Raw genomic sequence first — 16,173 nt, 5'->3', positions numbered from 1 at the left:
TACCCCTTGAGCTACAGCGCCACTTCTGGTTTTCTGGTGGTTTATTGGAGATGAGTCTTACGGAGGGCTGGGAAGGTGGTTCAGTAGTAGAGTGCTTGCCTTGCATGCTTGAGGCCCTGGGTTCAATTCCTCAGCACCACATAAGCAAAAAGGAAAAAGCCGGAAGTGGTGCTGTGGCTCAGGTGGTAGAGCGCTAGCCTTGAGCTGAAGAGCTGAGACAGCATCCAGGCCCAGAGTTCAGGCCCACTACCGGACCCCCCCCCCAAAAAAAAAAAAAAAAAGTCTCATGGACTTTCCTGCCTGGGCTGGCTTTGAACTGTGATCCTCAGATCTCAGGCTCCTGAGTAGCTAGGATGACAGGCATGAGACACTGGCCCTGGCACCACTTGACTGAAGATGAAGATGAGTGAATCACCAACACCACTGGGTGCTTTGTATGTGGGAGTACCATGGTGTCTGAACCTCGATGGGGAATGCACCACACAGCAAGATTTCCACTGGGCATCTTACTCCTGGAAGAGCTGTTTCCAATGGTGCTTTTATTGCTAGTTTTAAGTGCAACTATTAGTGAGAGAATGTGAGATATTGGAATACTGGGCAGTGCCAGGGTTCACCCCTAAGCTACGTCTAGACATCTCTATCTAGCTTATAGTGAGTCCTTCCTCTGCAAATGGCAAGATGTTGTTTTGGAAGAAGTGCAGCTAAGTTAGATGGGACCATGAAGGCTCAGGAAGGTGCCCTGGAGTGTGGTTGAAGTTGCTTTATAAAGATCTACTCAGGCCACCCAGGAATGCAATGTTTCTATCAGTCTTGGGCCAAGGAACATTGATTTTGATGTTTTTTTGCTTCATTGCTGGCCTGTCTTGTGCATGTTCTCTGCAGGGACCTCTGGAAATTCTGGCCTGATGCCTGGGCTGAGATGGACAGGACGTGTAGAGGTGTGAAGCACACATCTAATGTTTGGAATGGAAAGATTTCATCTGCCATTCCCTTTGGTCCTGGCAGGATCTTGGGGTGTGGAGAATCAACCCTGTCAACCACTAACCCTTTCAGGAACAAGTACAAGTTTCAGTATCCATGCCACAGGAGCCACACCCCCATAAGGTCACAACAGTCCTTGGTGGGTGTGTCCAGGTGCTAGCCCTTGAACTCAGGGCCTCTTGCTGTCCCTTCTCTTTTTCACTCATCTGGTGCTCTATCACTTGAACCTTGCTGCTACTTTTAGCTCCCTGCTGGTTGACTGGACACGAGTCCAATTCTCAGACTGAGTGGCTATGAACGGTGAGTCTCCGGAGTAGCTAGGATAACAGGCATGAGCCACCAGTGCGGGCCTTAGCTGTACTTCCATTCAGCTCTGCATTTTAACCAGCATTTGGTTGCAGCAAATGCACTCTATGCTTGGCCTCCTTTTGCAGTCTTCATGATGCTGTGATACCTGTTCAGAAGGTCAGGTCTGCTGTGCTGTACTCACTGGAGGGTGAGGGTCAGGGCCGGTGGTAGGGCCTGGTCACTGCATTTCACACTGTCCTACCCACTCAGCCCCTCCAGAGCCCACCAGCTCCCCTTCCACCTGCATCACCAGCTGATCACCATCATGTCTTTATTGAGTCCCCTGAAGGACCCCTGCTAGGGCCCACACACAGCCCACACTGGCTCAGTCCCAAACAGGACCAGAGTGACCTCCGCCTGTGCTTGGGAGGTGACAGCAGGCCATCCAGGAAGACACGCAGTGAGTGCTCCTTCCAGTTCCTCCCATGATGGGGAACTCAGGGCCACGCGTGGGCCTGTGTGTGGTGGGGTGGGATGTCTTTGGCCCCAGACGTCTGCACGCCCACTCTCCTCTGGGCTGCCAAGGGTGTAGGGTTAGCCATAGGCCTGGATGTCCGGAGGCCGCAGCTCTCGCTCCCCTTCAGCAAGGAAGACCAGGAGGGCACGATGCAGCAGGTGAACCCCCAGGCGCCGGCGCCGAGAAGGTGGCCAGCTCGCCACCACTCCATAGTAGTGCCCTTGTTTCTGGTTGGTCAGCCTCTGGATTCCTGGAGACATGGGGAGTGGGGTCACAGGGGTCACCTGGGGGTCTCTACCAGCAAAAAAAATGTGACAGGAAACATACTGTGGATGCCTTTAAGTGAAGACAAACAGGGAGCAGCTTACGTGGAGGCACAGGCACATTGACGGTGCTCAGTGACTGCTTTACTGACTGTGTAGATGAGCAACTCACAGCCCTGACAGGGGAAGGGGTGAGGGAAGGGCACACGAAATGCTCTTCCTGTGACCTTCGCCCCACAGGCCAGGCACCCACCTAGGGCATCCAGGAGACACGCCTCTCTCGTGTACGCCTCCACAGCCACCACGTGCTGGAAGCAGTGCAGGGAGACGACACCACGGCCACTGTCCCAGATGTCCAGGATCTGCCTCACCTTGGGGCAGGCCTAGGGGCCGGGGCAGGGTCACAGGTTGGTTCCCCAAAGCCTGCCCAAGCCTGGCTGCCTGAGCCAGACCCTCATCCTTCTCCTCACTTGTTTTCTTGGCTGCCCTCGATACCCAAGGGCCTCCCAGAGGTGAACATCTGGCCGGGTGCGTGTCCCCTTGCCCACATAGAAAATGGCTCGAACAAAAGTCTGAAGGCGCTCAGCCGGGGTCAGTGAGAAGGCTCGAGCTGGCAGGTCTTGTGTTTCCCTTGGGAACAAAGGGGCAAGTCAGAGCAGAAAGTGACGGCTCCCCTAAGTCAGCAACCCAAATCCACATACGCCATCACACTGTCCCTCAGCTCTTCAGCTCAAGGTGAACACTACCACTTGAGCCACAGCACCACTTCTGATTTTCTGGTGTTTTATTGGAGATAAGAGTCTCACAGACTTTTCTGCCCTGGCTGGCTTTGAGCTTTGGTCCTCAGATCTCAGCCTCCTGAGTAGCTAGGATGACAGGTGTGAGCCACGGGCGCCTGGCTCCATGACCCTATTTTGTAACCACAGAATGGAGGTTCTCCCCAAGAATACTCAGCCTTTTGAGCTGGGTCCAGTGCTTTTTATAAAGAAGCAGACGCTAGGTGTCAGTGGCTCACGCCTGTCATCCTAGCTACTCAGGAGGCTGAGACCTGAGGGTCGTGGTTCAAAGCCAGTCCTGGCAGGAAAGTCCGTGAGGCTCTTATCTCCAATTAACCACCAGAAAACTGGAAGTGGAGCTGTGCCTCAAGTGGTAGAGCGTTTGCCTTGACCTGAAGAGCTGAGGGACAGCGCCCAGGCCCTGAGTTCAAGACCCACAACTGATCCCCCCCACAACAAGAAGCTGATCTTTAGAGAGGGCCACCCTTTTACCTAAGGGCACAGAGCAAATAAGCCTCAATTTTTTTCCCTGTGGTACTGGAGGTGAATTTCAGGACCTTAGGCACACCCCAAGCTCAAAATTTTCTATCTCTTACTTCCAGGTCTTTATCACCCCTTGCTCCCAATACCTGGGGTCCAGCAGCAGATATACGAAGCTGGACTTCGCAGTCCCCTCCCGCCACCTCTTTGAGGGATTAGGCCGTCCAAATTGCAGGGCAAGGCAGTCTTCATCTGCCTGGGAGTCTGGGACACAGCCTGTTCGTAGGGCCTCAGCCAGCTGTGGGCTGTGTCCTGAAAAATCTGGGCCTGGGAGGGAGACAGTCAACTGTGATGCACGAGAAAGGCGGACTGAGGGCTAGAGGGTGTGTGTGTGTGTATCTGGGAATCTTGGAGGGCGTGTGCATGTATGTGTGTGTGTATACATGTGTGTACATGTGTGTGTCTTGGGATCCTGGGAGTTCCCAGGATGCCCAAAAGGGACGAACCAGAAGCAGCGTAGGCTTCTTCCAGACGGCGGAGATAGTGTGGCCGGGTGAAGGGTGTGATGGGGCCAGGACTGGTGCCCAGGGCTCGGAGTGCCCGCAGCAGCTCCAGGTCTGACATGGCAGAGACGGGCTGAGACTGGAAAGAAAGGACAGAGTCCCCGGCCCCAGAGGCCCCCTCCTCATCTTCTGTCAGCCACAGGGCTGCCACGTCATTATCAAAGGATGTCTGGAAGTGGGGGGAGGCAGGCAGTGGTCCTTGAGGAGGGCTGTGTACTGGGCTCCCATCAGGCAGGGCTGGAGAGCAGAGGGGAGGCTGGCCAGCCGCGTCCTCTGGGGAGGTGAGGGTCAGAGCCTGGAGCTGGGCACCCAGCTCTGTCTCCTGTCCGGCCGACCACAGTGGGCGACCTGCAGAGTCTGTGTCCCCCCGAGGAGGAGGCACACCCGGTGCCCCCTGCGAGGTCTGGGTCAGTGACCCGGCCCCGCGGGCAGTTCTGTCTTGGTCTGGGTCCTCCACTGCGGTGACAAAAGAGGCATCGGAGCTGCAGTCCCAGCCTACGGGTGAGGTGTCTGGGCTGCGCGCCTCGCCCAGGGGGGTCCGGAGAGCTGTGGAGACCAGCGCTGCAGGGCCTGAGACGCGGGGGCCTGAGGAGACACACGGGCCTGAGGGGTGGAGCGGGGTGGAACGGGGCAGGGGGAGGAGGGGGAAGGAGCGGGGAGACACAGGGCCCAGGATCCGGGTCACAGAAGCCGGGAGACAGGAGGGGCAGTCCGGCGCTCCCCGAGGTCAGGGTCCACTCACGCTCCGGCTCCTCCGGCTCCCGGCGCGGGGTCCCCGCCAGGCCCGGCTCCCGCAGGCCTCGCTCCCGCAGGATGCGCGCGCAGTCCGCCTGCCCCAGCCGCTCGGCCAGGTCCAGGGCGCGGAGTCCGTCCTGCAAGGGGAGGGCCTGGTCGGGTCGGGTCGGGTCGGCGGGGCCCGCGCTCCGCCCTCAGCCCGCGCGCCCACCCCGGCCCGGCTCGGACCTGGTCGCGCAGCTCGGGGTCGGCGCCTCGGCTCAGCAGGAGCTCCAGGGCCCCGCGGCAGCCCCAGGCCGCGGCCACGTGCACCGGGGTCAGCGCCTCCGCGGATCTGGGGCGGGAGGGAAGGCCCCGGGTGGGGTCGGGGCGGGGCGGTAGGGGAGGCCCCGGGGCAGAGCGGGTCGGGGTGGGAGGGAAGGCCCCGGGACGGGGCGGGTCGGGGTGGGAGGGAAGGCCCCGGGACGGGGCGGGTCGGGGTGGGAGGGAAGGCCCCGGGTGGGGTCGGGTCGGGGTGGGAGGGGAGGCCCCGGGTGGGGTCGGGTCGGGGCGGGAGGGAGGGAAGGCCCCGGGATGGGGCGGGTCGGGGTGGGAGGGGAGGCCCCGGGTGGGGTCGGGTCGGGTCGGGGCAGGAGGGAAGGCCCCAGGACGGGGTGGGTCGGAGTGGGAGGGGAGGCCCCGGGTGGGGTCGGGTCGGGGTCGGAGGGGAGGCCCCGGGTCAGGTCGGGTCGGGGTGGGAGGGGAGGCCCCGGGGTGGGTCGGGGTGGGAGGGGAGGCCCCGGATCGGGTCGGGTCGGGGTGGGAGGGGAGGCCCCGGGGCGGGTCGGGTCGGAGTGGGAGGGGAGGCCCCGGGGTGGGTCGGAGTGGGAGGGGAGGCCCCAGTTCGGGGTGGGAGGGGAGGCCCCGGGTCAGGTCGGGTCCGGGTGGGAGGGGAGGCCCCGGGTCCGGTCGGGGTGGGAGGGGAGGCCCCGGGGCGGGGCGGGTCGGGGTGGGAGGGGAGGCCCCGGGGCGGGGCGGGTCGGGGTGGGAGGGGAGGCCCCGGGGTGGGTCGGAGTGGGAGGGGAGGCCCCAGTTCGGGGTGGGAGGGGAGGCCCCGGGTCAGGTCGGGTCCGGGTGGGAGGGGAGGCCCCGGGTCCGGTCGGGGTGGGAGGGGAGGCCCCGGGGCGGGGCGGGTCGGGGTGGGAGGGGAGGCCCCGGGGCGGGTCGGGGTGGGAGGGGAGGCCCCGGGGCGGGGCGGGTCGGGGTCGGAGGGGAGGCCCCGGGGCCGGGCGGGGAGGATCTGGTCAGCAGACTCCTACACCCGCGCTGTTGCGGCCCAGCCCCGGCCTCCCGGGCCCTCTGCCGTGCGCCCGGACCCTCGAGCTTCCAGCCCGGTTCCCCCGCCGCTCCCGGGCCTCGCCCGCGGGCTCTCCCGGCTCCTCACCGAGTGTCGGGGTCTCCGCCGCCGCGCAGCAGCGCCCCAAGGCAGCGCAGGCCGCGCGCGCGCCGGGCGCCCGCAGCCAGGTGCACGGCCGCCACGCCGTCCGCCAGCACCAAGTTGGGGTTCGCGCCGCGGCGCAGCAGGTCCTCCACGGCCCTGCGGAGAGGGGTCAGCGGGGACCCGACCCCCGCCCGCGCCCCGGCGCCCGCCCCCGGCCCCGCCCTCACCTCGGCTCCTCCTCCCGCAGCGCCGCCCGCAGCCGCAGAGCCAGGCGGGTCGCGGCGTCCATGTCCCCGCTGCGCGGCCGCCTGCACATTTTCAGCTTCCCGCCGCAACCTACTGCGCACGCGCCGTCCCGCCCTCGCGCGTCTCCAGTCCCCGCCGCCACGCCCAGCCGCCGCCCTCACCCCCGTCCCCAACCCTCTCCAGCCCGTGGCCACGCCCACATCCAGCCCTCGCCCCGCCCACCCCCTCCAGCCCCGCCCTCGCCCCGCCCACCCCTCTCCAGCCCCGTCCTCGCCCCGTCCCATCCCTCTCCAGCCCTTGGCCACGCCCACATCCAGCCCCTCCCTCGCCCCGCCCACCCATCTCCAGCCCCTTGGCTACCACTTGAGCCACTCTCGGCTCTTTCTGTGTGTGTGGCACTGAGGAATTGAACCCAGGGCTTCATGCACTCTACCACTGAGCCACCTTCCCAGCCCAGGAGGGACCTTTTGATTTGGACATTTGATGTCTGAGTAGGAGCTGCTCTCAACTTTTCTCAGAGACAGATAAACTGAGGCTCAGGAGACGTAGGTAGGTGGTCAGCTTGATGCCCAGCCGGCTCAGGGCTGCGCGGAGGGGACGCGGAGCCTGGGGATGTGCCAGCGGCCGGTGCTCTGCAGAGGCACACAAGGACAAAGGCAGAGGAGCCCCTGAAGAGAGACCGCCCCCCCCCAGCTGGGCAGCGGGAGAGTTAGGGTGTCCCTTCATGTGGGGAGAGAAAAGGTCATCTCAGAAAAACGCCCACCCTTCCCGCCCCAAGGAGAGAGCAGAGGCACAAACGGACAAATCCCACCAAAAGACAAGGTCTTGAATGCACCCCGGCCTGGGTGTAGTTCAGTGACCCGGCAAGGCCCTCAGGTCCACTCGGCACCGCAGAGAAAATGACACAAGGATCATGTTGTCACCCGAGAAACTTCAATGTCAGTATTCCCAAACAGGGTTTTATTGGTACTTGGCCATTCCCACTCAGCGGCAAAATGGAGTGATGGTTGACAGGCCGCTGCAGATCCCAGGCAGCCGAGAAAAGCCACTTCCATACCCACCACCTTTCCCAAAGGTTCTTGGAGGAACTAGCCTGAAACTGCTCAAAAGTTCCCGCTGACCCTGGCCATATAAACCCTGCCACAACCAGACTCTATGGGACCTCTCTGGTCCGGACCAGGGAGTTCACCCATTAGCGTACCCTAATAGACTTTTCTTTCTTCACCTTTACCTCCTCCTATGTGTTCCTTCCTCACCTAAAACCTTACAATTGTGACTGATTGCCCTCCACACTAATCTGTCTGTCTGTCTGCCTGCCTGCCTGCCTGCCTGCCTGGCTGCCTGCCTTCCTTCCTTCCTTCCTACCTTCCTTCCTTCTTTCCTCCCTCCCTCCCTCTCTCCCTCTCTCCCTCTCTCTCTCTCTCTCTCCCTCTCTCTCTCTCTCTCTCTCTCTCTCTATTGTTTTTGTGGGTCGTGGGGCTTTAACTCAGCCTGGGTGCTGTCCCTCAGCTCTTCAGCTCAAGGTGAGCAAGCACTCTACCACTTGAGCCAAAGTGCCACTTCTGGTTTTCTGGTGGTTTATTGCAGATAACAATCTCATGGACATTCTTGCTTGGGCTGGCTTTGAACCTGGATCCTAAGATCTCAGCCTCCTGAGTAGCTAGGATGACAGGCATAAGCCACCGGTGCCCGGCTTAGAATTGTTTATGTATGGCTCAGAAACAGGTTGGAGCAGGTGTTGGGTTTCCCATTAGCTTCACAGAGCATGTTCGTGTTAAGGGATAAGTGAGGATTAAGGTCAGTGTTGTGGAAAGACGGTGAAGTCTGGCAAGGGACTGGGGAGGATTAGTGTTATAGAATGGGTCAGGCCCAGGGGGTGGGCTAGGGGTTGTGGTAGACAGTGTGAGGTTGGAGATTCTGTTAGGAAAGGTTTTAAGGTAAGAGTTTAGGAAACGTTGAGGGCTAGGGAACAGATGAGGGAGGACCTTGTGGGATGGGTGAGGGTTCTGGGAGTGGTTTGTGAAACAGGTCACAGAACAGGGGAGGGTGCATAATAGAGGTCCATGCTAGGGCGTGGGATCGGGTTGGGGTACGAGCTCTGGTGACGATGTGTTATGGTTAGGGGGTGCTTTTGCTTGGCGTTAGGGCATGTGTTTTGGTATGGGATAGTACTCAGAGTTTGTGAGTGGTCATATAGGGTTTTGGTTCTCTAGTCCTGCTCTTTCCCACACTCTCCTTTCTGGTGTCCCAGGGTTTGTCTTCCCCCTATGAGCAGGGACGTTCTCCTCATACTCTGTCTGAAACTTATGCAGAAAAGTCCATTTCTCTCACTAGAAAGCCTGTTGTTGTTGTTGTTGTTTTCCGGGTCCTGGGTCTTGAACTCAGGGTCTGGGCACTGTCCTTAGGCTTTTTTTGCTCAAGGCGAGCACTCTACCACATGAGCCACAGCACCACTTCCGGTTTTCTGGCGGTTAATTGGAGATAAGAGTCTCACGGACTTTACTGCCCAGTCTGTCTTTGAACCGCGATCCTCTGATCTCAATCTCCCCAGTAGCTAGGATGACAGGCGTGAGCCACCGGTGCCCAGCTTAAAGGGCATATTGAAGACTGTTGTCTAAGCAAACAGTTTAAAGCTTAAGGCAAGGGTGCTATATTTGGACAACATCCATCGCTACTCTCAAGGCAGCAGAAGCACCTGTGAAGAAGCTAGGTAGGTGAGGACGAAGCCTGGTCGGACTGTGATTGCCATGGACGGGATCCTCCTATTTAAAGGGCCCGTCCTTTCCTGCAGGAGCACGGAACCTGCTGGGGTGCCCCGAACCTTGATGGTCTGGTTCTGTGTGGCTCATCCCTCAAGAGCCGCCCATGACCGAGGGGTGGCGTGCGAACACCGAGGGGTGGTGTGTGATCACCGAGGGGTGGTGTGGTGTGTGATCACCGAGGGGTGGTGTGTGATCACCGAGGGGTGGTGTGTGAGCACCGAGGGGTGGTGTGTGAGCACCGAGGGGTGGTGTGGTGTGTGATCACCGAGGGGTGGTGTGTGATCACCTAGGGGTGGTGTGGTGTGTGATCACCGAGGGGTGGTGTGTGAACACCGAGGGGTGGTGTGGTGTGTTAACACCGAGGGGTGGTGTGGTGTGCGAACACCGAGGGGTGGTGTGGTGTGTGATCACCGAGGGGTGGTGTGTGAGCACCGAGGGGTGGTGTGGTGTGCGATCACCGAGGGGTGGTGTGTGAGCACCGAGGGGTGGTGTGGTGTGTGATCACCGAGGGGTGGTGTGTGAGCACCGAGGGGTGGTGTGGTGTGCGAACACCGAGGGGTGGTGTGCGAACACCGAGGGGTGGTGTGTGATCACCGAGGGGTGGTGTGTGAGCACCGAGGGGTGGTGTGGTGTGTGATCACCGAGGGGTGGTGTGTGATCACCGAGGGGTGGTGTGTGATCACCTAGGGGTGGTGTGGTGTGTGAACACTGAGGGGTGGTGTGTGAACACTGAGGGGTGGTGTGTGTGAGCACTGAGGTGTGGTGTGTGAACACTGAGGGGTGGTGTGTGAGCACTGAGGGGTGGTGTGTGAACACTGAGGTGTGGTGTGTGAACACTGAGGGGTGGTGTGTGAGCACCGAGGGGTGGTGTGTGTGAACACTGAGGTGTGGTGTGTGAACACTGAGGGGTGGTGTGTGAACACTGAGGGGTGGTGTGTGAACACTGAGGGGTGGTGTGTGTGAGCACTGAGGTGTGGTGTGTGAACACTGAGGTGTGGTGTGTGAACACTGAGGGGTGGTGTGTGAGCACCGAGGGGTGGTGTGTGTGAACACTGAGGTGTGGTGTGTGAACACTGAGGGGTGGTGTGTGAACACCGAGGGGTGGTGTGTGAACACCGAGGGGTGGTGTGTGAACACTGAGGGGTGGTGTGTGTGAGCACCGAGGGGTGGTGTGTGAGCACCGAGGGGTGGTGTGTGAACACTGAGGGGTGGTGTGTGTGAGCACTGAGGGGTGGTGTGGTGTGTGAACACTGAGGGGTGGTGTGTGAACACTGAGGGGTGGTGTGTGAGCACCGAGGGGTGGTGTGTGAACACTGAGGGGTGGTGTGTGTGAGCACTGAGGGGTGGTGTGTGTGAACACTGAGGGGTGGTGTGTGAACACCGAGGGGTGGTGTGTGATCACCGAGGGGTGGTGTGTGAACACCGAGGGGTGGTGTGTGATCACCGAGGGGTGGTGTGTGAACACCGAGGGGTGGTGTGTGAACACTGAGGGGTGGTGTGTGTGAACACTGAGGGGTGGTGTGTGAACACCGAGGGGTGGTGTGTGATCACCGAGGGGTGGTGTGTGAACACCGAGGGGTGGTGTGTGAACACTGAGGGGTGGTGTGTGTGAGCACTGAGGTGTGGTGTGTGAACACTGAGGGGTGGTGTGTGAGCACCGAGGGGTGGTGTGTGAACACCGAGGGGTGGTGTGTGAACACTGAGGGGTGGTGTGTGTGAGCACTGAGGTGTGGTGTGTGAACACTGAGGTGTGGTGTGTGAACACTGAGGGGTGGTGTGTGTGAGCACCGAGGGGTGGTGTGTGAACACTGAGGGGTGGTGTGTGAGCACCGAGGGGTGGTGTGTGAACACTGAGGGGTGGTGTGTGAGCACCGAGGGGTGGTGTGTGAGCACCGAGGGGTGGTGTGTGAGCACTGAGGTGTGGTGTGTGAACACTGAGGGGTGGTGTGTGAGCACCGAGGGGTGGTGTGTGAACACCGAGGGGTGGTGTGTGAACACTGAGGGGTGGTGTGTGTGAGCACTGAGGTGTGGTGTGTGAACACTGAGGTGTGGTGTGTGAACACTGAGGGGTGGTGTGTGTGAGCACCGAGGGGTGGTGTGTGAACACTGAGGGGTGGTGTGTGTGAGCACCGAGGGGTGGTGTGTGAACACTGAGGGGTGGTGTGTGTGAGCACCGAGGGGTGGTGTGTGAGCACCGAGGGGTGGTGTGTGTGAACACTGAGGGGTGGTGTGTGAGCACTGAGGTGTGGTGTGTGAACACTGAGGGGTGGTGTGTGATCACCGAGGGGTGGTGTGGTGTGTGAGCACTGAGGTGTGGTGTGTGATCACCGAGGGGTGGTGTGTGATCACCGAGGGGTGGTCTGTGAGCACCGAGGGGTGGTGTGGTGTGTGAACACTGAGGGGTGGTGTGTGTGAACACTGAGGGGTGGTGTGTGTGAGCACTGAGGTGTGGTGTGTGAGCACTGAGGTGTGGTGTGTGAACACTGAGGGGTGGTGTGTGTGAGCACTGAGGGGTGGTGTGTGAACACTGAGGGGTGGTGTGTGTGAGCACTGAGGTGTGGTGTGTGAGCACCGAGGGGTGGTGTGGTGTGCTAACACCGAGGGGTTGTGTGTGAACACTGAGGGGTTGTGTGTGAACACTGAGGGGTTGTGTGTGAACACTGAGGGGTGGTGTGTGAACACTGAGGGGTTGTGTGTGAACACTGAGGGGTGGTGTGTGAACACCGAGGGGTTGTGTGGTGTGTGAGCACCAAGGGGTGCTGTGGTGTGTGAATACCGAGGGGTGGTGTGTGAGCACCGAGGGGTGCTGTGGTGTGTGAATACTGAGGGGTGGTGTGTGAATGATGTTTGGTGCAGGCACTACTCCCCCCAGGGAGTAGTGGGGCCAAACGCCCCACAGGAGGCCCCCGACTTGGTTTTCTGTGCCCTGTGCATCGTGGAACAGTTATCCACTTGCTGCTGCTGTGCTGGAGGGCTGTGGGCAGCCTCTGTCAGGGGAGACATCTCACTGCCCACCTGTGCCCAGTGCACCTGACAGTCCTCAGAAACCTGGGTGGACATCACACTGCTCAGCTGTGGTCAGTGCACCTGACAGTCCTCAGAAACCTGGGTGGACATCACACTGCTCAGCTGTGGACAGTGCACCTGACAGTCCTCAGAAACCTGGGAAGATGTCACACTGCTCAGCTGTGGTCAGTGCACCTGACAGTCCTCACGGATCTGGGAGAACGTCACACTGCTCAGCTGTGGTCAGTGCACCTGACAGTCCTCAGGGGCCTGGGAGGACATCACACTGCTCAGCTGTGGACAGTGCACCCCGACAGTTCTCAGGCCTGTGTGAGGAGGAAGCCACTGGGCCTGGCTTCCGGGGTTCCTGAGCCGAGGATCTGTTGAGGCAGGCGTCAGGGTGGACAGTTTGTCTGCTTGCCCCAGGAGGGCTGGATCCCTTTCTCCCGCCAGGCTGCTCCTCCAGAGACAGAGGGAGGCAGCAGTGACTGTCGTGCTTTAGGCGTCTCTAGGGTGCTGTCCCCCTCTGTCCCCAGAAACACGCAGAACCCCAGCTCATTCCAGGTCTGTGCCCAGCAGAGCCCAGACACCTGCAGAGGGCTGCTTGTGAGGAAGCTGGCCACAGTCAGAGGATTGAGCACTCTCAGGGCATTTGGCTCTCTCATTCTGGGCAAGCAGCAAGCTGTCCTGAAAGTTCTAGAATGCTGAGTTGGCCAACTGCTTCCTGTACACATTGAGAAAAGTGGATGAAAGTCCCTGTTGCTAACTGTTGCTGGGCACAGACCAGACCCTCCTGAGAAGGGTCACTCCACACTGGTCAGAGGCCCTCATGTTGATGGCGCAGGAGGCCCCTGGTCAGTCCTCACTCCTGTGGGGAGGAGTTCCTAACCTTAGCATCCTGACACCCGGCCCCTTTCTTCTCTTCTCCCCTTGTGTTTTCGCCCCAGGCCTCTCTGAGAGGCAAGGTGTGAATACATAGCCTATTCCACCCTCCCCCCTATAAAGGGCCAGCATGGTCTCGGTGGACACGGGCGAAACACCATGACCCGCTGGAACAGCCTCTTCATGAACCTTCCTGAGTCATTTTCCCCACTGAGTTCACAAGGGACGTCTTGGCTGTTCCAAGCACAGGTGACCCAAGCACTGGGATCCTGCGATCCAGCATCAGCAGCGTAGAGGCTCACCAGCTTCAGAATATCATACCTCTGTTTCGTGTCCTAATTTCCCCACTGGTCTCAGGAGGTGGAGAGCTGAGGTCAGGGATCCGACAGATTCAAGTGACCACCTGGCCATGGCTGTCTTGTGAAGGGCCCTGCTTTCCATAAAGCTTTTTGGGTGAACTTGGGGGAGGCACCTTGGTCTGGAGAGCATGTGGAAAGAGTGGAACACTTGTGTGTTATTTCCCTAGTATGGCTCGGACACACCGCTGCAGACTGGGTGGTTTAGAGATCTGTGTTCACAGCTCTGAAGTCCAGCAGCATGGAATCAGCGTCTTCTGGGTCACTTCCCTCAGGAGGTACAAGGCACGGTGTGTTCTAGGTCTTCTCTCAGCTTCTGAGTCTGTGAGAGCAGGGTGACGTCCCTACAGAGGATCATCCCTGGGTGCATTTCCATGTAAGGTCACATTCACAGGTACCGGGTGATGAGAGCGTCCATATATGAACTTTGGGAACACAACCCATTACAATGTTCCTGCCTCTGCTGGCAGCCTCTACCTCCCTGTTGACCATGGCTCCTCTGGGGCCCATCTCCTTCCTGGGCACCCAGCAGATCACGGCTAGTCCTGACTGCTGGGCCTGAGCTGACACTGTGAGAATTCAGTGAGAGCTGGTGTAGGGTGAAGGGTCTCCTAGACTGTTAAGGCCTCAGACTGTGTAAGGAAAACTAAGCGGAGAAGTTGACCCTTTACTAAAAACAAAGAGAGGCCATGAAGGGAGACCTTAAAACATATTTCACAAGGACTTCCGCCCTATCTCATACCCTGCCCAATTAGAACAGTGCCTGTTGTGCAACGTTGTGCATCCCACCCCGTGATCGATTGCCTCCTGCTTCAAGGGAGTCGATGCCTCACTGTACACATTGTGTATCCTTCTGTAGCTATATTTGTAATAAAGCTCCTGTAGCTGTCTTTGTAACAGCCCCCAGCTTCAAGGATGCAGGGCTATGTGACATCATGTTTCCGGAATATACAAACCCCAAGAGTAAGAATATCCACTTGCTTTATGTGGGGACCCCAAATTTGCCTGCCAATTCAAGCCAGAATGATAGGTTAGTTCAAACAGTTCTTAGGAATCAGACTGTAACCCATCAGCCACGGACATAAACATGCAACCCTTATGTGGTGTTACAATCCTGTTGGCCACCTGTGCATGGCCAGGCTGGACCACGTGGATGTTGCCTTTAAAAACCCTAGCTTGTGGGTAGTTCGGGGTTGCAGTTTCAGCTCCTGAGTCTGTGCTGCATTCCTGGCCTGTTAGCTCTCCACTTCCCCAATAAAGTCATCTTTTTACGTGAGGCTGTCTGAGCAGTGGACTCCTTTCCCTGAAACACTGGGACAAGACTGCTCTGGGGTTTGGACACTACAGTTTGCAGCAGGATCAGACAGGCTAGTCTGTCTCTGGCACTGAAGCTTTGGGACACTTCATCAGGGCTTCAAGTTTTACAGTGTCCTGGGCAGAAGTAGCTGCAGCTACAGGCTAGGAGGAGCGGAGCACTGCAGGGGTGGGGCAGGAGCAGGAAGTGAGCGGTCCAGGGGCGGGGCTTGTGGGAGGCCAAGGGTCCTGAGGACAGTGTGCATACCTAGAGCACCATCTGGTGGGAGGCAGTGGTCACTGCACCTCTCTGGTCCTGAGATGAGGAGGATCATATGCATGTCTAGAGCACCATCTGGTGGGAAACATTGGTCATTGCATCCCCTGGACCTGAGAAAAGGACGGTGCATACACCTAGAGCACCATCTGGTGGGGATGATTGGTCACTGCACCCCTCTGGTCCTGAGACGAGGAGGATCGTGTACACAGCTAGAGCACCATCTGGTGGGAATAAGTGGTCACTGAAGTGAGGCGGAGTTTGTGGAGGGTCAAAGCTTGAGAGGGATGGGGCAAGAGTGCAAAAGAGAGCAGATCAGTGGGGGCTTGTGGAGGGGCAGAGCAGGAGAAGGGAGGGGCAAGAGCTTGGGAGTGAGCGGCCCAGGGGCGGGGCTTGTGGAAGAGCAGAGCACAGGAGGGGTGTGGCAAGGGAGCAGAAGTGAGGGGTCCAGGCTAGTAGGAGGCCCTGGGGTCCTAGGAGGATGGTGCACAACTAGAACACCATGTGGTGAGAATCAGTGGTCACTGCATCCCCTGGACCTCAGAAGAGGAGGACAGTGCACACACCTAGAGCACTGCACCCTCTGGTCCTGAGAAAGACAGTGCACACACCCAGAGCGCCCTCTGGTGGGAAGCAGCCTTACTGCACCCTCCACCCCCCACCCTCAGTGTTGAGGAGAAGAGAACGATGATCCTGCCTAGACACCTTCTGGGGGAATCAGCTCTCACTGCACCCTGGGTCCTGAGGAGAGCAGCAAGGAGCTTACCTGCCTAGTGCACCCTCTGGTGGGAATCAGCCCTTAATGTACCCCGGGTCTTGAGAGGAAGAGGACAGTATGCAAGCCTAGAGCACCATCTGGTGGGAATCAGTGCTCACTGCACCCTCTAGTCTTGTGGGATGAGCAGAGCATGGAAGTGAGCGGTCCAGGGGCTGGGCTTGTGGAGGGGCAGAGAGTGATAGGGGTGGGGCAAGAACCAGTCCAGGGGCAGGGCTTGTGGGGAGGCAGAGCACAGGAAGGGTGTGGCAAAGGAGAAGTGAGCGGGCCAGGGGCGGAGCTTGTGGGAGGTCCCGGGGTCCTGAAGAGGATAGTGGACACACCTAGAGCGCCCTCTGGTGGGAAGCAGTGATCACTGCACCCCCTGGTGGTGAGGACAGTGTGCATACCTAGAGCGCCCTCTGGTGGGAAGCAGTCCTCACTGCAGTCAGTGTTCTCCATGGACGGTGCACCTGCCTAGAGCACCTTCTGCCTAGAGCAGGGAAGTGCGCAGCCCAGGGGCAGGGCTTGTGGAAGAGCAGAGCCCAGGAGCATTTTGGGTACATGTTAGAGT

The 16,173-nt window shown here is 59.3% G+C and overlaps 1 protein-coding gene across 1 annotated transcript; it reads right to left on the bottom strand.

The window, feature by feature from the left end:
* Positions 1-1,586: 1,586 nt before the first annotated feature.
* Positions 1,587-6,322, bottom strand: Ankle1 (ankyrin repeat and LEM domain containing 1). The gene is made up of 9 exons (XM_042671160.1): positions 6,251-6,322; positions 6,027-6,179; positions 4,832-4,937; positions 4,611-4,740; positions 3,812-4,453; positions 3,455-3,632; positions 2,520-2,679; positions 2,303-2,432; positions 1,587-2,036 (listed from the first exon to the last, which is right to left on the bottom strand). Exons 1-9 carry the CDS (start codon positions 6,310-6,312, stop codon positions 1,864-1,866), a joined length of 1,734 nt encoding a protein of 577 aa, XP_042527094.1. The 5' UTR covers positions 6,313-6,322; the 3' UTR covers positions 1,587-1,863.
* Positions 6,323-16,173: the final 9,851 nt, after the last annotated feature.

Source organism: Dipodomys spectabilis, unplaced genomic scaffold, assembly GCF_019054845.1.
Source record: "Dipodomys spectabilis isolate Male_0828 unplaced genomic scaffold, ASM1905484v1 ptg000609l, whole genome shotgun sequence".
NCBI classification, from domain to species: Eukaryota; Metazoa; Chordata; class Mammalia; order Rodentia; family Heteromyidae; genus Dipodomys; species Dipodomys spectabilis.
Note: the sequence above shows the minus strand (reverse complement) of the source record. Positions and strands in the feature narration are given on the sequence as shown.

Bases quoted from the DNA above. Each gene is read 5' to 3' on its own strand.
- Ankle1 (XM_042671160.1), bottom strand. From the start codon at position 6,312: ATGGACGCCGCGACCCGCCTGGCTCTGCGGCTGCGGGCGGCGCTGCGG. The intron at 6,180-6,250 runs GTGAGGGCGGGG...CCCTCTCCGCAG, and splicing joins CTGCGGGAGGAGGAGCCGAG to GGCCGTGGAGGACCTGCTGC. The intron at 2,433-2,519 runs GTGAGGAGAAGG...CCCGGCCCCTAG, and splicing joins GAGGGCAGCCAAGAAAACAA to GCCTGCCCCAAGGTGAGGCA.